This window comes from Notechis scutatus, chromosome 13, assembly GCF_049901735.1.
Source record: "Notechis scutatus isolate UNSWTSFEM ecotype Mainland chromosome 13, rNotScu1.2, whole genome shotgun sequence".
NCBI lineage: Eukaryota > Metazoa > Chordata > Lepidosauria > Squamata > Elapidae > Notechis > Notechis scutatus.
Genome location: NC_142021.1, coordinates 10,698,497 through 10,721,866, shown reverse-complemented (window position 1 = coordinate 10,721,866; position 23,370 = coordinate 10,698,497). Strand labels below are relative to the sequence as shown.

Genomic DNA, 23,370 nt, shown 5'->3' with positions numbered 1-23,370 from the left:
CACCACTCAGGACAGGAAAGCTTCAGTGCAGGGAGGGATCAGGTGTGTACCCACCTTCTAGAGAAAGAGTTAGTCTAAATGATCTTTCTTGAAGAATCTCATTGTGAGTGGCCCCTCAACCTCTTTGATTTCCTACTTTTCTCTGGACTCTCCAGGGGAAACAAGGAAAGGATATTCCTCTTGTGATGCTATTCAGAAGACCAAGACTCACCCAATGGAGAAAGCAAGGACCCCTTTTTGACAGTGGTGGTCATTCACAGAGGCCAACCACATTCCCAGGAATAATTCACAAATAACACACCATATTCAGTATTCTATTACACACTTTGCACATTTCTGCCTCTCCCTTGCTCCTCCTCAGCTGGGAAGAAGCTTCTTCTAAAGCTTGAGAAATGCTTATGTGTACAGGGGATATGTATAATTAATAGACATTTCAGATATGCCATTTTTTTTTGCTTACTGAAGAAATTTGTCTTGGAAAATGCAGTGAATTTGGCTAATGGCTTGCTCAAAGTCTCATTAAGGATGGGAAGACATATCTGAAGAGACAATTCTCTCCATATTTTGCTTTTATCACTGGGTTTGTTTACATTCAACTGCTTGGCAGCCGCATTCAAATAGTATATCCTTGATACAGCAAGCTTTTTTTTTTCTGTCTCTGCCTTCCTCTTAAATTTATTTTCTGAAAACTCCCCAAAACACTGTGAATAATTTTCCCTTGCTGAATTTAGACACACGGCAAAAGATTGGCTTGTGGGTTTTTTTAATCATTTGAGACTTAAAACAAAAAATAATCTAATCTTTATTGCAATGTTAATTTCCCTTGACTAAATTCAACAGAAATAGGAAATATGGAAATACCTTATTATTGTAGCTACTGATATGTTATTTAATAATATACAAAATATTCTGAGTAGAGACATTTAAAATGGATTAATTTAGAAGCATCCCTCTATGCTAAATCCCGATCCTTTTTTACAATTAGTAGAAGTGAAACAACATCTCTGGGTATTTGGTGGCTTATGTTCTCCATGATCATCTGTACCAACTTCTTATTTAATCATGGATTCCATGACAAAGTTCTCTGAGAAACATTTCCTGGATCTAGAATGATTCCAAAGAATCTCTGGTCTTGTTCAGCTTGGAAGTGTTCAGATACTTGACATATCCTCCATTTTTTTCACACTTCCTTCCACCTCATCTCCTTTCCTCGGTTCTGCTCATTCTTCCTGTTGTATTTCTTGAAACGTAGAACATAAAACATAGAATAATAGCATTGGAAAGAATCTTGAAGATCTTCTAGTTCTTCAAGTGTTGGACTTTCACTCTTCCTTAAAATTAAATGCTAGTCTTGTCCTCTAGTGCAAGAGAGAACATGTCTCTTCTATCTTCTCTATCATCACCCTTTGGAAATGTTTCAGACTTCTGCTTTGTCCCATTCATTCATCTCCAGGACAAATTACACTCAGATCTTGCAACCATTCATTATGGGAGTTGGTCTCCAGTGTCTTCAGTTTCCTGACTATTCCCCTCCATTTTTTTCTGTGTCCTTCAGGAAGTAATAACCCTGGTCTGCAGTGTCCTGAGGTGCTACCCTCAGATATCTTACCACCCATAGAGGAATCCTTTTAATGGGCAGAGTCTCCATTTTCTCCACAAAATGACCTTTGTAACACGAGCTGATGTCCTAACTCAAGATGATGTCACTTTTATTGCTCAAAGGACCAGGACGGTCTAATTTCTTTTCCTTTTTGGATACCCTTGCCAGAGACTGAAAATATGATTTTATGGTAAGCAATACCAACTGCATGCTCTATTTTCAATGCCACGATAAAAAACCAAGACAAGAGCAAATGAAATTAAATCATAAATCAGAACAAGTTGGGAAGGTTATCTGAGCAGTCAATGCCAAGGAAGACAATAAAATAGAAGGAAGGGTAAAGTGGAGAAAGGGTAGGGAGGGCCTTGTTTTATTACTAAATTATGGAAAACTAAAATACATTGATTGGGGGCAAATGGGTATTTTTTTTTAATATACAGAAGGCTTCGTGTGAAAATATAATTGCAATGATAAATTACCGAAGGGTCCTAATCAGAAGATCCAAGCCAATGGGTTGTCCAATGGAAGGTATTGACATGTTTTTGATTTGTTGACAAGGATAATTCGAGTTGAGGTATTGCAGCACAGCAATGATGGCAAAATAAATATTGGATCTACCTTCTCACAAAAAGCTCATTTCCGTGTATCTAAATGAGTAAGCTGGGATCCAAACAAAAAGCATTTCTGATGTCTATTAGAACTCTGGACACTTATGAGATGTAGATGTTATGTTCGGGAACAAGTCTGAAGCTTATTTCATTCAGCTGGATTTTGGATTTAACAGCACCATTGATTGATCAGACCCAAAGCCACCTCTAAAGGTGGCATTCCCTTTCTTAAATTTGTTTAAAGATTGTTATGGTGGGCCGGACATACGGGGTGAAAAGATGCTGGCAGAATGTTCAGATAACAGGCTGTATAGTCCACAACTGGACAATAGGTGGGGCAAGAGAGGCTCAGAAGTCAACCCTAACAAAATTCAAGGTAGCTCAAAATTATGACCACAATGTCTGGTCCTTTGGGGTAAAAAAGCGGCCAAAGATTTTCACTGTATGTTCAGTGAGTGAGGTAGCTCTTAAGCTTTTGGACAATGTCTTTGTGGAATATAAAACAACTCTGTAAAAATGTTGGTCTCTTTGGTCTGAGCTAACAACATCCAACTTCTTTTGTTCATTCCGAGCTTTCTCTACCAGCTGAACACCACGCCAAATGTCCTTAGAGATCTAAAGAGGAGAACATTCCTAATCAATAAAGAATAGGAGTCATTTTCCAAATTGCCCTTCGGTGCAAAGGGAGTATCGTCGCATCTTTAACAAGAATACACTTGTTTGGCTGGCTAACTTAATTACAAGAAAAAAAAAGAAATTTATTTTCCTACTGTCAGCCTAATTAAAATTAAATACCAGCCAGATGGTTTGTAAATTTTTCAAGAGCATTTTCACTCCCTGTTTTAAAAAAAAGAAAAGAGAGATTCCAGACAGGAATAAGCAAAACATCTGTATCTATAGTGTGTGGGGAGGAGGAAAAAAAAAACCAGGAAGGAAAGGCCATTTTTTTTTGTAGGAAACAAAACTTTTTTTAAAAAGCCGGTCTTGCAAAATGGGATGAACGGGGAAAATGCCAAGGATCAGTGGTGGATTTCCAAATGGTTTCCTACTGGTTCTATGAGCAGGGCTCTGTGTGAGCTGTGTGAGGTGAGCTGGGCTGTTTTTTTTAGCTCAGCTAAAGCACAGCAATCCACTCTGCCATGCTAATCAGCCGAGATAAAAACAAGGGAATATAGGACAGGAAACAGCATGGATGCGGCCAGCCAGAGGTGGTATTTGCTGGTTCTCCAAACTGGTCAAAATTTCCGCTCCCGGTATGCCAGAACTGATCTGAACCGGCTGAATTCCACCCCTGCCAAGGATGGTTCAGATTGCATTTTGCAAAAAAAAAAAATTCTGGGGCTGTCATTTAACAGAGATGTCCTTCTGCAGTGACAACTCTCAGCCTCTGTAAGCATCAGACAGGGATGGAAGATGGACCAGCGGACTCATGCAAGAGGTAGCATGGAGGGAAAACGTCACACAACATGGTTACCCATTATTATAGCACAGATCTTGGAAAGGGTGTTTGAATCTTAAGAAGGTTAGAGGTGGGGCCACCTCGGGCCATGGACCAGTTGCGATGCTTGAGGTGTAGACCACACAGCTATCTGTGCATACTCACACAGGGTGGTGCCTGCACAAAATCACTTCCTTCAAGGTAAGGCAGAATGTAGCCTTGAGGTTCCGCAAAATCTGTCTCTGACGGTAGAATCATGAGTGTCAGTTTCACTGGCATTCTCATCTACCTCCTTCTATAATTCTGCTTTTATAGGATACTCCTGCAGATATTCAGAAGAATACCCCTTTGCATTCAGAAGGACTTACCCTTGTGTAAGAGAACAGGGCTTGAACATTTCTAGTGGGTCATGAATTTAATTTGCATTTGAGCTAGGCTTTCTTCCTTTCCCTCATTCCCTTCCTCCTTGTTCCTTTCTTCCTTCCTCCCTCCCTCCCTCCTTCCTTCCCTCTTTCTTCTCCCTCCCTCCCTCCCTTCCTTCTCTACCTTCCTCCTTTCCTTTTCTTCCCTTCCCCTTTTTTCCTTTCCTTTCCTTTCCTGTTCTTCCTTTCCCTTCCTTATCCCTATCCTCATCCTCCTTTCCTTTCCATTCCTTTCCTTTTCTTCCCTTCCTTATCCTCATCCTCCTTTCCTTTCCTTTCCTTTCCTTTCCTTTCCTTTCCTTTCCTTTCCTTCCTTTCCTTCCTTCCTTATCCTCATCCTCATCCTCATCCTCCTTTCCTTTCCTTTCCTTTCCTTTCCTTTCCTTTCCTTCCTTTCCTTCCCTTCCCTTCCCTTCCCTTCCCTTTCCTTTCCTTTCCTTTCCTTTCCTTTCCTTCCCTTCCCTTTCCTTCCCTTTCCTTTCCTTTCCTTTCCTTTCTCTTCCCTTCCCTTCCCTTCCCACTGTCTATCTTTCTTGTAATAAATGTATCTTTCTCTCTATATTAAGTTTGGTCAGAGGCCCAAGCAAATGTTAAATTAGTGCCATCACCACAGTGGCTACTCATGAAGAAAATGGCTTTTTGATGCTGCTAATTTACTTCCCCCCCCTGCTGTCCTGGAGTGACTGGCCAAGTTTATCGTTGCACCATGTGTGTGTGTGTGTGTGTGTGAAGGAAACAACTGTTTCTGTCTCGGTGGATTAAACCCCATTAGTTATGCATGGACGGCTTGCAAATTCTACAGCGGGGCATGCAGAATTCAGCTTGTTCACCGGGCGTCGTTGACGGAGATGGAGGACTTCGACGCGGTTGGGGAATGGGAGAGAAAGAGCAGAGTCATGGAGAAGATCTTCATTTTCTCTCTCTTATTTTTTTGTGGGGTCTGTCCCTCCTTCTCTGCTCTCCTTTGGAGAACAAATGCACTTAATTGTCTGGGGAGAGCAGAACCCGTTGTAGTCCACAGCCAAGCTGAAAGAAGAGACTTCAGCTTTAATTAAACCCAACCGTCAGGGTTGCGCTTTTTGTAGAGTTGTTTTCAAAAATGGCACACTTTGCCCTTCCATAAATAAATCTCTCGCTTCCCAGTGGCACCGGCCCTCCGTGTCTCTCAGCTGAATCCCTGCCTATTGTCATGATTCTCTGTCGAAGATGGATGAGGAAACCGGGGCCCTCAGCTGTTCAGCATGGTAGAGCTGTAATTTAGGCAGCCTCTCGGCTTCTCTTGCCTTTCCCCCCCTCCCTCTCCTCCTCGCCTCCCACCAGACAAGGATGAAGACAAATGAAAAAGAGCCGACGTGGGATTCATGGAAATTCTCTTCAAACTTTTTGCTCGGGAAGCCAGTGGATTTGGGGATGCTGAAGTAGCTTTGCATCCAAGTGAACCACAGAAAAGGGATGATTGCGATTCATTTGGCTCCTTATTGGAGAATCATAGAATTATAGGGCTGGAAAGGGACTGTGGAGGTCTTCTAGTCCAACCCCCTGCTCTGGCAGGAGTCTTTATACTATCCCAGATAAATGGTTGTCCAATCTTTTCTTGAAAGCCTCCAGTGATGGAGCACCCACAACTCCAGGAAGAAAGCCAATACATTGATTCATTGTTCTCACTGGAAATGTTCTTAGGTTCAGAATAAGAGAGTTGGAAGGGACCTTAGAGGTCTTCTAGTCCAACCCTTTGCTCTGGCAGGAAACCCTAGACCATTTCAGACAAATGGTTGTCCAATCTCTTCTTAAGAACTTCCAGCGATGGGGCACCCACAACTTCTGTTCCACTGATTAATTGTTCTAACTATCAGGAAATTTCTCCATAGTTCTAGCTTGCTTCTCTCCTTGATTAGTTTCCATGCATTGTTTCTTGTTCTGCCTTCAGGTGCTTTGGAGAATAGCTTGACTCCCTTGTCTGTGTGGCAACCCCATAGGTATTGGAACACTGCTATCATGTCACCTCCTCGTTCTTATTGTCATTAAAGCAAACATACCCAATTCCGGCAACCGTTCCTTATATATTTTAGCCTCCAGTCCCCTAATCCTCTTCATTGCTCTTCTCTGCACTCTTTCTAAAGTCTCGACTTCTTTTTTACATCATGGCACCCAAAGTAAGATGCAGTATTCCAAGTGTGGTCTTAAACCAAGGCATTATACAGTAGTATCAACACTTCACTTGATCTTGATTCTATCCCTCTGTTAAAGCCCTATATAGTCTACCTATAGATTTTATACAATTGTGGAGATGTTACCACGGGTCATAAGTGAGAGGATTGGTTTTAAGTCGCTTTTTTTAAAAGTACCATTGTATTTCTGAACAGTCACTACACAAATGGTTGTAAGTTGAGGATTACCCTTACATGAGCTGTGGTGGCGCAGTGGTCAGAGTGCAATACTGCAGGCTACTTCTGCTGACTGCCACTGCCAGAAGTTTGGCAGTTCAAATCTCACCAGGCTCAAGGTTGACTCAGCCTTCCATCCTTCTGAGGTCAGTAAAATGAGGACTCAGGTTGTTGGGGGCAAGAGGCTGACTCTGTAAACCGCTTAGAGAGGGCTGTAAAGCAGTATATAAGTCTAAGTGCTGTTGCTATTGCCCTTCCTTTCCTTCCTCGCTCACCTCCCTTCCTTCCATCCATCAATCCATTCATCCATGGTGCTGCAGTATTGCAGGCTAACTCTGCCCACTGCCAGAATCCTGACTGGTTCAAGGTTGACTCGCCCTTCTATCCTTTCAAGGTCGGTATAATCCAGATTGTTGGGAGCAAGAGGCTGACTCTGTAAACTGCTTAGAGAGGGCTGTAAAGCACTGTGAAGCAGTATATAAGTCTAAGTGCTATTGCTAAGTGCTACATAATTCTAACAAGATAATACATTATTTCTCCACCCTTAATGGATTACTATGTTTGGGTTTACTTTCATTTTAATGTATGCATCCTTTTTGTTGTACAGGTCAACAACCGTGAATAAATTTTACTACCACAACAGGACTTGGCAGTGTCAGGGTTTAAATAGCTCTTGTAACTTGGTCCCAGAATGAACACTTTAGAGATTGCTCAAGACCTTAAACTGGGTATCATCCACCCATGGCTCTGGAGCCACATGCAGCTCTTTGGGCCCACTGCTGTGGCTCCCTGTTGGGTGATCCACCACTGGTTGGCCCCACCCCTTGCCTACCCTCCCAGTCACTCCTCACCTGGCCTGAGAAGGTAAAACACAAAAAACAGAGAGGGAGGGAGGGAGGGACCCATTTCCCAAAGAAACACCCAGAGCCGCAAAACCTGGGTAGGCATGGCGGGTCATGTGACATGGTGGGAGTGACATTGAATTGGCCAAACCCACCCAGGTTTTGGGGCTCCCGGTGTTTTCTGTGGGAAACGGGTCCAAATGGCTCTTTGAGTGTTTAAAGTTCCAGACCCCTGCCTTAAACACATAGCCCATAGCCAAAAAGACATTAAGAGTTGTTAACCTAATCTCGTAGCTTTTTCTCTGGTAATATCACACTACTAACTAGAGCATACAAAACATTTGCTAGACCAATACTCAAATACAGCTCATCAGTCTGGAACCCACATTACGTATCTGATATTAGCACAATTGAGAAAGTCCAGAAATATTTCACAAGAAGAGTTCTCCACTCCTCTACTCGTTGTAGAATACCTTATGCCACCAGACTTGAAATTCTAGAACTAGAAAACCTTGAATTACGCCTTCTTCGGGTCTGATCTAAGTATGGTATATAAAATCATACATTGCAATGTCCTACCTGTCAATGAATACTTCAGCTTCAACCATAACAACACAAGAGCACACAATAGATACAAACTCAAGGTTAACCGCACCAAACTTGATTGCAGGAAATACGACTTCAGCAACAGAGTGGTCAATGTCTGGAATACTCTACCCGACTCTGGTTTCTTCCCCAAACCCCAAAAACTTTAACCTTAGACTGTCTACTATTGACCTCACTCCTTTCCTAAGAGGTCTCTAGGGGCGTGCATAAGCGCACCAACGTGCCTACCGTCCCTGTCCTATTGTTTCTTTTATTTTTCTTTTATTTTTCTTATATGTACCCATTTCATGTATTCATAACTATGTATACACTTATACTTATTATCTTGTAAACAATTGACAAATCAAATAAATAAAAATAAAAAATAAAATAAACCGCTAGACCAAGCCCACAAGCTAAAATTCATACATCCTTAGTTAGACTCCATCTTGAGTTTTGGCTGCAGGCCAAGATTTTCAACCGAAAGCAGAAAAACGTGCCCGAATCCTCGCAACACAAATTGATTTGCATATGCGCCTGCCACGTTGCGAAATTGCAATATGTTGTTTTGTCCTTTGCCTCATTGATTTGAGGTGACTGCTGGGCTAACAAGCTTGTGTCAGCCAAGGAATGGATTAAAGAAAAGGAAGAAAGGAAAGGAAGGAAGGAAGGGACCGTTGCCATAAAATTCTGCTTAAGCTATTAATAAATATCAGGAGCGATTTATTCCCTGTTTATATCAATTACTAAGTACCTCCGTTAGTGGAAAGGTTATATTCATATGAAATCCTGCAGCACGCTAACCTTTTCCGCCTTTCAAAAGGACACCAAATTCATCTCTTTTTTTTTAACATGGGTTATCACGTCCACCAGGACCCCTTAATAAATAATGCAGGGCCTTTATTCAACTATACATAAAACCTAACTAGAATTTTGCTTAATGGCTCAGAGCAGTGATTTCCTCACCCATCCTGTGCTTCATCCTTCCCATCCTAAATTCTCCCATTTCTGTCCTCATGGGAATTGCCTGACAATTCTTGATGAACCAGGGGGAGAAAGATGCATTATTCCATTTCTTTTTTTCTTCTTCTTTCAGCCTTATTCTTTAAACTGGTTCGAGACACTTTGGTGGGAGAGACCGAGGACGACAGAAGAGCTGAAGGACAACCCACGGAAACAGCAGAGGGAGTATTCATCCAGTTCAGACCGGTTCAGGCGAACTGGTAGTTACAGCGATTAGTTGGTCCCATCCATTCATCCCTGCCCTAGTCTGTCCTTTGTTTCCATGTTTTGAACCCAAGCTGATTCTTGCTTCAGCTGTTTTTCTCTCTCGCAGAAGCAGAGATTTGGTATTCAGCCGGTTCTGACCAGTTCTGGAGAACTGGTAGCGGAAATGTTGAGTAGTTCAGAGAACCAGCAAATCCCACCTCTGACTGGCCCTGCCCCCATCTATTTTCTGCCTCCCATTGAGTCCCAGCTGATTGGCTGGGTCTTCTTTGGTTACCCTGCACAGGAGAATGGAGCTGGAAAACAGGTTAGTTGGGGGGAGGGAAGGGGATTTTGCAGTAATCTTCCCCCAGGAGTGGGGTGGAAATGGAGATTTTATAGTATCCTTCCCCTGCCATTCCCACCAAGCCAGGCCCACCAAGCCACGCCTACAGAACGGGTAGTAAAAAAAAGTTTGAATCCCACCACTGGGAAAGAGGTTTGGTCCATCTACAGAGACATCTGTCGGAGATTGCCAAGGAAGCAGACTAAATTGGCATCTCTGTTTGAGGAGATCTTGCTGGCTTGGCCCATTGTCTACTGCTCTTTATTTGACCCCAGGAAGATGGTCACTTATAGCATCCTGTGCCCAAGACAACCACTGTGGAATGATGGTTAAGGTGTTAAACCGAGACAGGTGTTGGTTCAAGCCTACTGTTGGTCATGAAAACTGTTGGGTTGCTAAATCTTGCTCGGCCCAGCCTATTTATGGGGCATGAGTGAAATGGAGAAAAGATTGCCCCACATGGCACCTGGAGGAAAGCTTGAGATCAGAAGTGGTATTCAGCCAGTTCTGACTAGTTCTGGAGAACCAGTAGTGGAAATTTTGAGTAGTCCAGAGAACTACCTCTGACTGGCCACCTCTGACTGGCCCCACCAACCCCATCTCTTCTCTGCCTCCCATTGAGTCCCAGCTGATCGGCTGGGTCTTCTTTGGTTGCCCTGCACAGGAGAATGGAGCTGGAAAGCAGGTTAGCGGGGTGGGGAAGGAATAAGGATTTTGCAGTATCCTTCCCCTGCCACGCTCACCAAGCCACGCCCACAGAACCAGTAGTGAATACCGCTACTGCTTGAGATGGACATCTAACAAAGAGACCAGGATCTCATAGTCTTATCTCACAAAGAGAGGCACTGTAATGTAGAGGTTCAAGAGTTGGACCAAAAGAAGGAAGACCCAGATTTTGGATCATAGTCAGCCCCAGAAGTCCCAGGGGAATTTCAGCCTCCCTTCTCCCTTCATTCAGTCCAACCTACCTTACTGAGTTGTCATTGTGGAGAAAATGAGGAAAAAGGAACGTTGATCTACACTACGCTGGAGCTCTTACACCACAGGCAGGTCCTTGCTCTACTAAATCGATCTTCTCCTTGATTTTTGGACGATCCGGCGATTGTTATTGTGTCATTTTGCTCTTCTGTGCTGACCAAGGAGGGAGCTTTTTTATTTTTTTTTTTTAAGGATGCAACCCACACAGACATACACAGACACAGAGCCATTCCGCAGCTGCATTTCTGGAAGAAAAAGCCAAATATGAGCAATTAAGCCAACCAAAGAACCGATTCACAATAATAAGTCAGAGTCTGCACTTTCTCTCTTTCTCTCCCCCTCCCCTTCTCTCTCCCTTTCCCTCCCTCCCTCTTTCTCTCTTTTTTCCATCTGCTAGAGACAGACATGGTGCTGCTTGCATTTACATAACGCAAAGTCTATTCAGAGGCGGAAATGACTCCCTTCTGGTTCAGATGTAAATGAGGAATTCTGCAGTCAGGTCAGGAAAACTGCTCAAAGATACAGATACAGGTTAACAGAGTAGGAAGGGACCTTGTGGGTCATCTAGTCCAACACACCCACTCAAGAAGGAGACCGTACACCATTTCTGACAGATGGCAGTCCAGTCTCTTCTTGAAAGCTTCCAGTGATGAAGCTCCCACAACTTCCGAAGGCAACTTCTGTTCCATGGGTTGATGGTTCTCACTGTCAGAAAATTCCTCCTTATTTCCAGGATGAATCAATCTCTCCTTGTTCAGTTTCCATTCATTATTCCTTGTCTGGCCTGCAGGTGCTTTAGAAAATAGCTTGACCCCCTTCCTCCTCTCTGTGGCAGCCCCTCAAATACTGGAAGGCTGCTATCCTGTCTCCCCTGGTCCTTCTCTTCTCTAGACTAGCCAGGCCCAGTTCCTGCAACCGTTCACTGTAGGTTTTAGCCTCCAGTCCCCTAATCATCCTGGTTGCTCTTCTCTGCCATCTTTCTAGAGTCTCAACATCTTTTTTATAGCGTGGTGACCAAAACTGGATGCAGGATTCTAGGTGTGGTCTTACTAAGACTTTATAGAGTGGGATTAATACCTCACTTGATCTCGATTGTATCCCTCTGTGCAGATCCTAAGCTTTTGGGAGTTTTAGATTCATCTTAAAAATTACGATCTAGGTTAAGAAATGAGGTGGCTGGATGGAGTCACTGAAACAGCTAGGTCTGAGCTTAAATGGATTCTGGAGATGATAGAAGACAGAAGGGCCTGGGGGAACGTTGTCCATGGGGTCACGATGGGTCGCACATGACTTTGTGACTAATAACAACGATTAAGCTGGTTCCCAAATTCACCACTTATACGGCTTCACACAATAACCAGAATTTACAAGCTAATTGAGCTGGTTGAGTTGATGCCTCTTGCTACCATAACAAACTGAAGTCTAAGACTACCCAGGTTAGCATATTGTATGAATGCTGTTGCACAAATTTTCTTTGTTCTAGTTTAATGTGCTCTCATTCTAAGAAATGATCATTTCTAGGCCCAAATGCAAATTTCTTCTACCCTCTAAATCCATTATGCTAAAGTAACACAGAAGGTGAGTTCTTTTTAAACTTCAAGTTAATTTTTAACATAACCTGAGACTGCCAATTATCACCCATCCTTCAAACCTTCATTCAGTACCAGAATTGCTTTGCTATCATTGTCTGTTGCTTCCCAACCCAGAAATTGTTTTTTTTTTTTTTTTTGGCCAACTGTTGTTTTCCTCTTGTCTATTCACCTGAATAATAATATATCTACCTTCCATAATATTTATCAACACCTGCTCGGTGCTGACAGCTGATATTTTAGCACTAAAACCTTCATAAAAGTGACAAGCACAGCTGCCAACAATAAGTGGCTGCATATATGTACGAGGAAAGCCGTGAATTATGCTTCCTGCATGTCATTCATACTGATCAACAGAGGAAGTGGACATTGGAGCTGCTAGGACAGGGCTTGGCCAATTTTGAGGACCACTGAATACTTTATGGGTGGGTGGGTGGGTATTAAACAGAGGTGGTATTCAGCAGGTTCTGACCAGTTCTGGAGAACCGGTAGTGGAAATTTTGAGTAGTTCGGAGAACCGACAAATCCCACCTCTGACTGGCCCCGCCCACTCTATTCTCTGCCTCCCATTGAGTCCCAGCTGATTGGCTGGGTCTTCTTTGGTTGCCCTGCATTGGAGAACGGAGCAGGAAAGGAGGCTAGTGGGGTGGGGATGGAATGGAGATTTTACAGTATCCTTCCTCTGGAGTAAGGTGGGAATGGAGATTTTACTATATCCTCCCCCTGCCACACCCACCAAGCCATGCCATACCACCAAGCCATGCCCACAGAACCCAACTTGTATAGTCAGTGGTGAGCAGTCTTGAAGTCCACCCATCTGGAGGCCACCAAGGGCAAAGAATTCCAAGCATCCACATTGGATAAACTCACCATCCACCAGAACTTATGTCCATGACTGGCGTCCACCTATCTTTTTCACAGAATTGGAGCAACACCTCATTTGGGTAAAGTGGAGTTATGGGCAAAGTTCAGATGAGAAAATTCTTCTTCTTGGTCCTGACCAGGAACCAAGTTGGGGTACGAAATCACTACCCCCAAGCCAAGAAGACATCATGGTTGAGATCATGGCTCACCCAAATAGAGTATCTTTGGTAGACCTTCCTGGTTAGAGTGCTCAGTAGTTACTTCAGGTGATAAGCCCACAGGTAGAAAATGCTTCAGATCATTGCTTTGGTTCACATATGGTGGAAGCTGCACAGAGTTCTATGTCTAAGGAGATTCTCAATCATCCAGGCCAAGGTTGTCTCCAAGGCAGCTAGACTTTGGAAAAAAACAACTTTGGGGCATAAATTAGGACAACAGAGTTCCTAATTTATCCAGCTCTATTAAGGAAGAGAGATACACAATGTAAGGCAGTTGATTTATTAGGCTGGGTGGCCACATATAGATTTTGGTAAGCTTTTAGGGCAGTGTTCTGCCCCTGTTGGAGTCTGAATCCTAGGAGGAAGATGAACAGCTGACAGGGAGTGGGAGTATGGCTCCGTTGGCTGTGGAGGAAACTGGGGAAGGGCAAAGTCCGGCTGGGCAGAGCAGGGCAGAGGTAGAACAAGGGAGAGGGAGTTCAGAGGAAGACCCAGGCCCACCCCCTCTTCATCCTAAGGCATGCAGGGAGGAACAGAGAAGGGAGCAATGGGGTTGCATGGCTTACGGGGGAGGAAAGGGCCCTGATTCCCTTGAGTAGCCACACCTGGGAATGAGAATTTAAAAGAACTTGAATGCTGACTGCAGCAGCTGCTGGGAGCAAACGTGAGTTTATCTTGTGTTGACTTTGCTTATCTGTGTTCCTGGCGTCTTCCCAACCGTGTGAGTTTTGCCATGCCTTCAAGTCTGAAATTCTTGCTCCTGCCCTGCCAAACTGATTACTTCAATTTGGCTTGTTTGGACTTTAAGTTACAGTTTGTGTTGACCATGTTTTGGCCTTGATTCTCTGCAGCCAAAGGCTGTTCCCGGGAGAGTTTTTCTCCAGCCCAGAAGGTAACCAGGACACTGGGAGCAAATAAAGGAACTCCTACTGATAACCTGATTGTGTTGCCTTTGTGCCACGCCCCTTTGGGTCATCAGAGGCAGGGATGAAGAACCTGGGCCTTTGGAGAGACTGCTGAACTCTAACTCCCAACTTTTCTTTTTACTAGCCTACCTGGCAGGGCTTCCAAGATGTTGTTTAAAAGCTTCCCCACTTTGCGTCTACAGGGAACTTTAAAACATTTGAGGGTGAGACGCTCTCCAGATACATTCCAGATCTACAGAAAGCCTCGAGAACAAATATCTGCGCTCCCTCTGAGGCTGGATGTAATCTCCCCCTCCTAATCAAATGATACACGACCTCGTTGCTCGACTCTTTATACAAATTTCATATCATCACAATAGCTGGAGCCAGCCTAATTTCTCCTAAGTGGCAAAACACATACAAATTTACATGACATTTGAGAGCAGCCCCGTACAGAGCCACGTATTCACCCGGATTGCTCAGCTATTAACGGTACGTCTCGCTGTGCTGCAGAGCCCTCTACTGTGCAGTTCAAACCAAAGGGGATGCTAATTTTCAAAAAAACGGTATTGGGGGGAAAAAGTGGGGGGGAAGATCTGTAAATTATCCATATGGTTCCCCCCTTGGGCTACTCTCCTGCAAGAAGATTCCTATGCTTTCATTTGCAAGATCTAACACAGCAGCTCTTTAATCCATTCATCGTTTACAATGCTTAGGAAGCCATCAACAGTGGTTTATTGTGCAGCCATAAATGCCATTGAGGAACATCCACACAATAGCAATTAAGAGAACCTAATAAAAGAATAAATACAGACGAAGCCTCATAACATCCAATCCAGACTGTCATATAAAATCCTAAAAGTACCTAGTTAGGAACAGAATGCTTGTTTATGCATACATACGTACATAGAGGTAGTCCTTGACTTGTAACCACAGTTGGAGCTAGAGTTTCTGTGACTTTCCAGTAGCAAGGCAATTGTTAAGCGAGGCGCACCTGATTTTATGACCTTTTGTGCCATGGTTGCTAAATGAACCATGCAATGGGTAAGTGAATCCATGACCATTAAGGGAATCCAGCTTTCCCACAATGACATTGCTTGTTGGAAGCAGCTGGGAAGGCTAGCAATAGCAATAATCCTTAGACTTATATCAGGGGTGGGATACGACAGGGTTAACTACCAGTTTGGGATTTCCGAGCTTCCCTGCACGCTGCGAGCGGGTGCCTGTATCATCATCAGCACACTGCGTGCAGAGAAGCAGCCTTTGAAACAGCCCTCTTTTCCTGCTTTTTTAACTGCAGCTGTGCCTCATTCGACAGCTGAAGTTGAAAAATCAGGAAATAAAGATCAAGTAAGATCCCAGGTGGGCGGGTGGGCAAAAACATCAGCAGACATAGAACCGGTTCTATGTCTGCTGCTCTTCAGAGCTACCAGTTCTACAGAGGTGGACAGAACCGGTAGAAACCCACCCCTGACTTATATACTATACTATACCTTAGACATATATTATACTATTATACAGTATATTATTCTTTACAGCCCTCTCTAAGCTGTCTACATAGTCAGCCTCTTGCCCCCAGCAATCTGGGTCCTCGTTTTACTGACCTTGGAAGGATAGAAGGCTGAGTCAACCTGGAGCAGACCAGGATCGATCTCCTGGCAGTGGGCAGAGTCAGCCTGCAATATTGCATTCTAAGCACTGCACACCATGGAAGGAAGGAAGGAAGGAAGGAAGGAAGGAAGGAAGGAAGGAAGGAAGGAAGGAAGGAAGGAAGGAAGGAAGGAAGGAAGGAAGGAAGGAAGGGCAATAGCACTTACACTTATATACTGCTTTCCAGCTCTCTCTAAGTGGTTTACAGCCTCTTGCCACCAGCAATCTGGGTCCTCATTTTACTGACCTTGGAAGGACAGAAGGCTGAGTCAACCTGGAGCTGGCCAGGATCGATCTCCCGGCAGTGGACAGAGTCAGTCTGCAATATTGCATTCTAAGCACTGCACACCATGGAAGGAAGGAAGGAAGGAAGGAAGGAAGGAAGGAAGGAAGGAAGGAAGGAAGGAAGGAAGGAAGGAAGGAAGGAAGGAAGGAAGGAAGGAAGGACAATAGCAATAGTCCTTGGACTTCACAGTACTTTACAGCCCTCTCTAAGCTGTTTACGGAGTCAGCCTCTTGCCTCCAACAACAACAAGTTCTAAAATTTAGACTGAAAGAGTGGTTGGTTTTAATTTAAGTAGATGGACTGGCAGCTGGCAAGAATTCTAACTCTATCTGCCTATTTTTAGTTTCTTTTTAACAAGGAGAAAGGTTGTGTTGCAAGTAGAGAGCTTCTGACAGTATCTTGAGTTCCCAAGAGACCATTGGACCTCACGCAACTCCCCACAGGCATGCTGGGAAAATCAATACGGTGGGTTGGTTGGCTCAAAAGCAGGCATGCAATCAACCTCCCTTCACGTGACGGATCAATCCTAACATAAGCATCTTTGCTTGAGGATTGCATTTTGCCCAACAGAGTTCACAACAAAGATCTCACTCTTGATTGTGATGCTTGGTGGAGATTTTGGTGGCACAGAAGTTGAGCAAACTTATTGTTTGGGTTAATTTTAGAGCATGGTATGTGGATCAAACCTAGAAATGGAGTTGTTGGGTTTTCTTTTTTCCTTTCTCTGTTCGATGGGATGTAATATGTGTCCTTCTTCAATGGAGTTGATGGGAAGCATCCAGCAGGGGGCGCTCTTTCCACTGCTAAGGCTTGATTTTCTTTTCTGTTTCAACTTCTCTTCCATTCTTTTTCTCTTTTCTCACTTCTCTTCCTCTTCTCTTGTTTCATTTCTATTTCTCTTCTCTTGTTTCTCCTTCTCTTGTTTCTCTTTCTCTTCTCTTCTCTTTCCTCTTCCCTGGAAGAATTGCATGGGGGTAACATCCAAAATAGCTCATTCCCAAAGGAGATGTTGGTTTTGTTTTGATTTGGTATTTAGAAATCAATCACTCTGATCTCTAAGCCACAGTTCCTTTGCTCTGTGTTCTGATACTTTGTATGTGAGTGTGTGTGTGTGTGTGTGTGTGTGTGTGCAGTCAGGATACTCACTGTTAGAAATTCATGGTTTCAGGGGTGGCCAGTTGAACAGAAAGTACAGCAACCTTGATGTTGTGCATGACAACAATCCCAGGGTCTATTCTGGCCTCTCCAATAGCTCTGGAAAGAATTTGTAGGGAATGCCAGGTTTCCAACGCCAACCCTTCTCTCAATCCGCTCAATTAAAGACCGTGGAAGTTCGCACAACATACTTAACTGGATTAGAGTTCCAGGGAGTGTGTTTGCAAAACAGATTGAGCTAGCTTGGTGTTATCTATAGCAGTTGTGTGTGCCTGGGTGTGTGAGGAAGGGGGCTGTGGGTTTTTGTAGTTATGTAAACCCAGCATGTTTGGTTGATGATTGTTGCAATGTGTTATGCAAACCTTGAAAAGGGATTAATTCAGCCATCCAACCATCTTGCATGAATCCAAATAATGGAGGAGTAAGGAATCCTGAGCCTCCCATACACACTTATGTTTGAAATAAATATCACAATACTCCCTTGGGATTTTGGAGAAATCTTGCTTGGGTGTGTTTTTTTTTTTTAGTGTTTTTTTTTACATTTTTTTTGAACTGGCAATAATTAAGTTGCAGGCCTCAAAGGAATAAGAAAAATGCCTCCCTTTTATTCACTATCTTCTCAGGATTGACAGCTAGTCAAGCATAGTTTGCTCTCTTCCTTCCTTGCTGTTTAATTAACCAGTACAAATTGGAGTCCGGTAACCTCAGAAACGCTTGCTCAACAAAACTAGGCAGTTTTTGTTTCCTTTGTTTGTGGCTCTGAATATATTGTGACTTCTCACTCCAACAGAATCCCTAGAGGGCAGATTGGTGGGGTAGGAACCAAAAGTGAGAGTCTAAAACAGATATTGGAATACAAGAGGAGGAGGAGGAGGAGGAGGAGGAGGAGGAGGAGGAGGAGGAGGAGGAGGAGGAGGAGGAGGAGGAGGAGGAGGAGGAGGAGGAGGAGGAGGAGGAGGAGGAGGAGGAGGAGGAGGAGGAGAAGGATGGGCACTTGATGCTCTCTGAGCTTGATGGCTTTCTTGCAGATATTTAATTACCAAACTAGCATCATTAGTGTTAAAAAGGAGGAGGAGGAGGAGGAGGAGGAGGAGGAAGAGGAGGAGGAGGAGGAGGAGGAGGAAGAGAGGAAGGAGGAGGAGAAAGGACAGTTGTTCTCCATTCTGACACTGATGTTGATAGAGAAGAGGAGGAAAAAGAGAAAAGGAGAAAGAGGAAGAAATATCTTCTCTTTGAAGATGAGGATGAAGATGAAGAGGAAAAGATCAAAGCTGATCTTTTTTTTTAATCTTCACACATGACTGTCCAATGTCTTGCTACTTCTGAGGGCCCTCAATTTATAGTTTTCACCTCCAATGAAGTGAAGAATGAGCAAGGCAAGGAGAAAAGATGACGACATTCCTTTGGAAAGATGCGAAGATGGCCATCATTTCACCCTTCAGTTGGTCTCTCCAGATGCCAGATGCACTCCTGGGCAAATCTACCAGGAGGCCATGAATTTCATGATGTCATTTATCCATAACATTTGACACTCTCTTGTCCTTCCAAGTTGAGGTTCTATTTACAAAGCTGTTCGCTCCCTCAAATGCGTAGTGGGTTTACAGTCCATATCCTAAGTGAATGGTTTTTTGAAGACCCAGAGGCTTTAGGGTGGAGAGGCTGAGTAGTAGTGTAGTGGTACTACTAGTAGTGTAGTGTACTACTAGTAGTGTACTGTACTACTACTAGTAGTGTAATAGTAGTGTTGTAGTATTACTAGTAGTAGTGAGCCAGTGGTGTGCAGCCACCGCCAAAAAAGCCAATGTAATCCTAAGTTGCATTAACAGAGGGATACAATCAAGATCAAGTGTGGTACTAATACAATTCTATAAACTAAAGCCTTAGTAAGACCACACCTAGAGTACTGCATCTAGTTTTGGACACCACACTATAAAAAGGATGTTGACACTCTAGAAAAAGTGCAACCAGGATAATGGAGACTAAAACAAATGAAGAGAAGGACCAGGGGAGACATGATAGCAGTCTTCCAATATTTGAGGGGCTGCCACAGAGAGTAGGAAGGGGTCAAGCTATTTTTCAAGGCGCCCGAAGGAATAATGGATGGAAACTGATCAAGGAGAGATTCAACCTGGAAATAGGGAGAAATTTTCTGACAGTGAGAACAATCAACTAATGGACCAGAAGTTGCCTTCGGAAGTTGTGGGAGCTCTATCACTGGAGGCTTTCGAGAAACGACTGGACTGCCATTTGTCAGAAATGGTGTAGGGTCTCCTGCTTGGGTGGGGGCATTTGGACTAGATAACCTACAAAGTCCCTTCCAACCGTAATAATCTGTTAAATCAAACAAAGAAGCCCTCCTCCTCCTCCACCTACCCTATATCAATGTCGGTTTGTTTCATGTGCTGAAGTCAATAGGCCTGGAAATTGGATTGCGTGTACAGGCTGTGTGTGTGTATGGTTGAGTGTTGAAAGAGGAGGCAACCCTGTGAAAGGCTTTTGAGAATTGTGCATGAACACACCTGCGTCTCTGCTTTGGATGAGAAGCAGCCCACTCTTGTCTATTCTTCAAGGTGTGACTCAGAAGCACCAGCTGCCCTTGTTCGATGTAGCTTGCAATTCACCTCCCAATTACTTGACCCCAAGAACCAAACCAAGCTATTGATAGAAATGCTAGAACCCAAAAACGCACTTGGGTGCCTTAAGGTGAGCTCAGGTGTTTTAAGGACTCAGCCACTTCACATGACTCAGACTGTGCCCGTAGCGAAAGAGGCGTACATTGCTAAGAAAACACAATTTCTCCTATCCTTAAGACCCAATGGGGCTCCTGGTCTTAAGCCAGGAAGGAGGTGGTACATGGGATGGGAAGGACAACAGCTGTGCTTCTTCAGGGCCTGTCCTGCCCAGAGGTAATAGAGGATTAAAAGCATCTCTAAATGATTCCTCCACTACCCCAGTTAAATCTAACGCCATTTATTAGCTCTGGGTTAAGCTGTTGGTTGTTGTTGTTAGTTGTGAAGTGGTGTCCAACCCATTGCAACTCCATGGACAACATTTCTCCAGGCCTTCCTGTCCTCTACTATCTTCTGGAGTCCATTGAAGCTCACACCAACTGGTCCAGTGACTCCCTCCAGCCACCTCCTTCTCTGCCATCCCCTTCTTCTTCTTCTTCTTTTGCCCTCCATCGTTCCCAGCATTACGGCTCTTCTCCAGGGAGTCCTTCCTTCTCATGAGGTGGCCAAAGTCTTTTGAGGTTCCTCTTCTCCAGGGAGTCCTTCCTTCTCATGAGGTGGCCAAAGTCTTTTGAGGTTCCTCTTCTCCAGGGAGTCCTTCCTTCTCATGATGAGGCCAAAGTCTTTTGAGGTTCCTCTTCTCCAGGGAGTCCTTCCTTCTCATGAGGTGGCCAAAGTCTTTTGAGGTTCCTCTTCTCCAGGGAGTCCTTCCTTCTCATGAGGTGGCCAAAGTCTTTTGAGGTTCCTCTTCTCCAGGGAGTCCTTCCTTCTCATGAGGTGGCCAAAGTCTTTTGAGGTTCCTCTTCTCCAGGGAGTCCTTCCTTCTCACGATGAGGCCAAAGTCTTCTGAGGTTCCTCTTCGGGATCTGGCCTCCTAAAGAGCAGTCAGGGTTGGATCTCCTCTAGGACTGACCGGTTGGATCGCCTTGCAGTCCAAGGGACTCGCTGGACTCTTCTCCAGCACCAGAGTTCAAAGGCCTTCATTCATTGGTGCTCAGCCTTCCTTGTGGTCCAACTTTCCCAGTCATACGTTGCCACTGGGAAAAAGCCGGTGGAAGCCACCTTAATTTGGATTCCACTAGTTCAAAGCTGAAAGCCTACTCACACCTTACTATGGAGTAACTAATATAAGAGAAAAGAATAACTGCCTTTCATCAAGATTACTGGAGGTTTTTAAGAAGAGACTAGACAGTCACTTATCGGAAATAGGATAGGTTCTTCTCTTTGAGCAGGGGGCTGGACTAGAAGACCTCTAAAGTCCCTTCCAGCTCTATTTGATTGATTGATAGGTAGGCAGGTAGGTAGGTAGGTAGGTAGATAATAGATAGATAGATAGATAGATAGATAGATAGATAGATAAGTAGATAGATAGATGTAGAGATAGATAAGAGAGAGAGAGAGAGAAGTAGATAGATGTAGAGATAGATGATAGATGGATATAGAGTTAGATAGACATAGAGATAGATGTAGAGATAGATAGATAGATAGATAGATAGATAGATAGATAGATAGATAGATAGATAGATAGATAGATAGATAGATAGATAGATAGATAGATAGATAGATAGATAGATAGATAGATAGATAGATAGATAGATAGAGACACTGGACAGTCACTTGTCTGAGATGGTATAGGTTCTCCTGCTTGAGCCAGGGGGCTGGACTAGAAGACCTCCAAGGTCCCTTCCAGCTCTATTCTATTCGACTTCATCCGGGCTGTCATACCGCACCCGACCACTAGAGGGCTACAGACAGGGATTCTCTTCGCAAGCCCCCTAGCGGTCTCCCGGAGCTGTGTACCCCTTTGTTCTACTTCGCTTTGCAACAGGCTTTTTGGCGGATCCGGGGCGGCCCTCTCTTTGCTCCTTTTGCAACCTTCGTGGCGGCGGCGGGGGGGGGAGAGAAAGCTTCCCAAAGCAGGCGAAAAGCATCTCTCTCCACGCGAGTAATCGCGGATAGGTTTCGGGGAGAGGTGGGAGGACGCAAACGCGCTCCTGGGCTCGCCAGCCGACTTTAGCCACACCAGATCTTTGGACGGAAAGCAAAAGGAGAGGAGGGGGGGGGGTTGTAAAAAAAAAAAAGCGAGAAGGAGAAAAGGGGAGTCGACAGAGGAAAAAAAATCCTTCTTCGGATTGGAGAGAGCGATTGGGAAGGATCCGCCTCTGGTTCCGTCTTTCTCTCGCTCCGGCTGCGAGTCTCGGGGGTTGCGGGGTTGGAGGGTTGACACACACCTCCTCACCCCCCAGGGAAGCCTCTCTGGGTGTCCTGTCGGACGGAAGCTGCCCCTCCCCAATAAAAAACCCCTCCCTCCTTTAAAGAAGGATGGCGCACTCTTCGGAGGATTCTTGCAAGATCAAGTTGGGTTTCCCACGCTTGGCGAAGCGTCCCTCGAAGGGACGTCGTTGAAGTCGCCAAAGGAAGGGTGCTCTCAGTCGCCCGCCCACCCACCCACCTCGACCCTTGCCCCCCCTCTGCGCCACCCCCACCCCCTTAGTTTCCAGGCAGCACCAAGGCTGGAGCAAGGAGGCGCTAGAAAAAAAGAAGAAAGAAGAAGAAAAAAGGAGAAAACTTTCCTTCCCAGAGAACATCTGCCTTCCTCGGCTGCGCCTAGCGCGCGCCTTCGCTAGCTGCGCGCCCTCTCCGGGGTGCCGGGGGCGGGAGGGAAAGGAGCCTTCGCTGGATGTCCGAGAGCCGGGGAAAAGTCCGGATTAGCCGGCCACAGGTTCTTCTCTTCCCGTCTCCCCCGCCTGGAGCAGAAGCTGACCGGGAGAAGGAGCTCGACCTGATGTGGATGGAGACGAACCGGGGACGCATCCTCCTGGGGCAAAAACGAAGGCGACCGGGTTGGGGATCCGGCTTGAAGTCTTGAAAAGCGGCTCACCCGACCGCGGGGAAGGAAGGAAGGAAGGAAGGCGAGGCAAGGGCTTGGGCGGGGGTGTCTTCAGGATGGGGGCAGCGCCCAGTGGCCTCTTGGCTGTCAGCTCACTCCTGGGAGTCCTGCTTTGCAAAGGTGAGTCCGCGGGCGCCTTCGGAGCTCAGCTGGGGAAGGGGTGAGTGGGTGGGAGGCTGGGTGGGTGGGCGCTCTGCAGGAAACAGGGTGGCCAACTTCTCAGGGAGCCTTCCCCCGGGTTCTGGGCTTTCAACCTCTCGGAAGGGCGAGGCTGAGAGGTGAGGATTTTCGCACGCAAGGAGTACAAGCTTTGTCCAGGTGAAAGGTGTTAAAAGTGCAATTGGCAACTTTTTGTTTTTAGGAAATGGCAAGAAACTGGTGGATAACGGGGATTGCAAACCTGCCTTAAACCCGAGTCTTGGCAGTGGGTAGGCACATCTCTGTGCAACTTACACTAAGTTGGAATCCATGAGTGACCAATTTACCCCTAGCCTGTTGTGTTCCATCCTGGATCCCCTCTGGTGGGAGGTTTTTAATGCCAAGCAACCATCTGGGTGTGATCAACTGGAAGAGACTTGCTTTTCTCTTTTGTCTCCTGCTTTGCACCAGGAGTGTGCTTGGAAGTGTGTTAGCCCAGGTCTGAACTGAATTGAATACTTTATTTGGCCAAGTGGG

The 23,370-nt window shown here is 45.0% G+C and overlaps 1 protein-coding gene across 1 annotated transcript in view; it reads left to right on the top strand.

Moving 5' to 3' along the window:
* The first annotated feature begins 22,292 nt into the window (after positions 1-22,292).
* The window catches only part of LOC113425103 (transmembrane protein 132C-like), a 150,746-nt gene continuing 149,668 nt past the window's right edge, over positions 22,293-23,370 (top strand). The window contains exon 1 of the mRNA XM_087942978.1: positions 22,293-22,815. Within this exon, the coding sequence (XP_087799104.1) occupies positions 22,752-22,815 (64 nt within the window). The 5' untranslated portion in view covers positions 22,293-22,751. The remainder of the gene's footprint in view (positions 22,816-23,370) is intronic.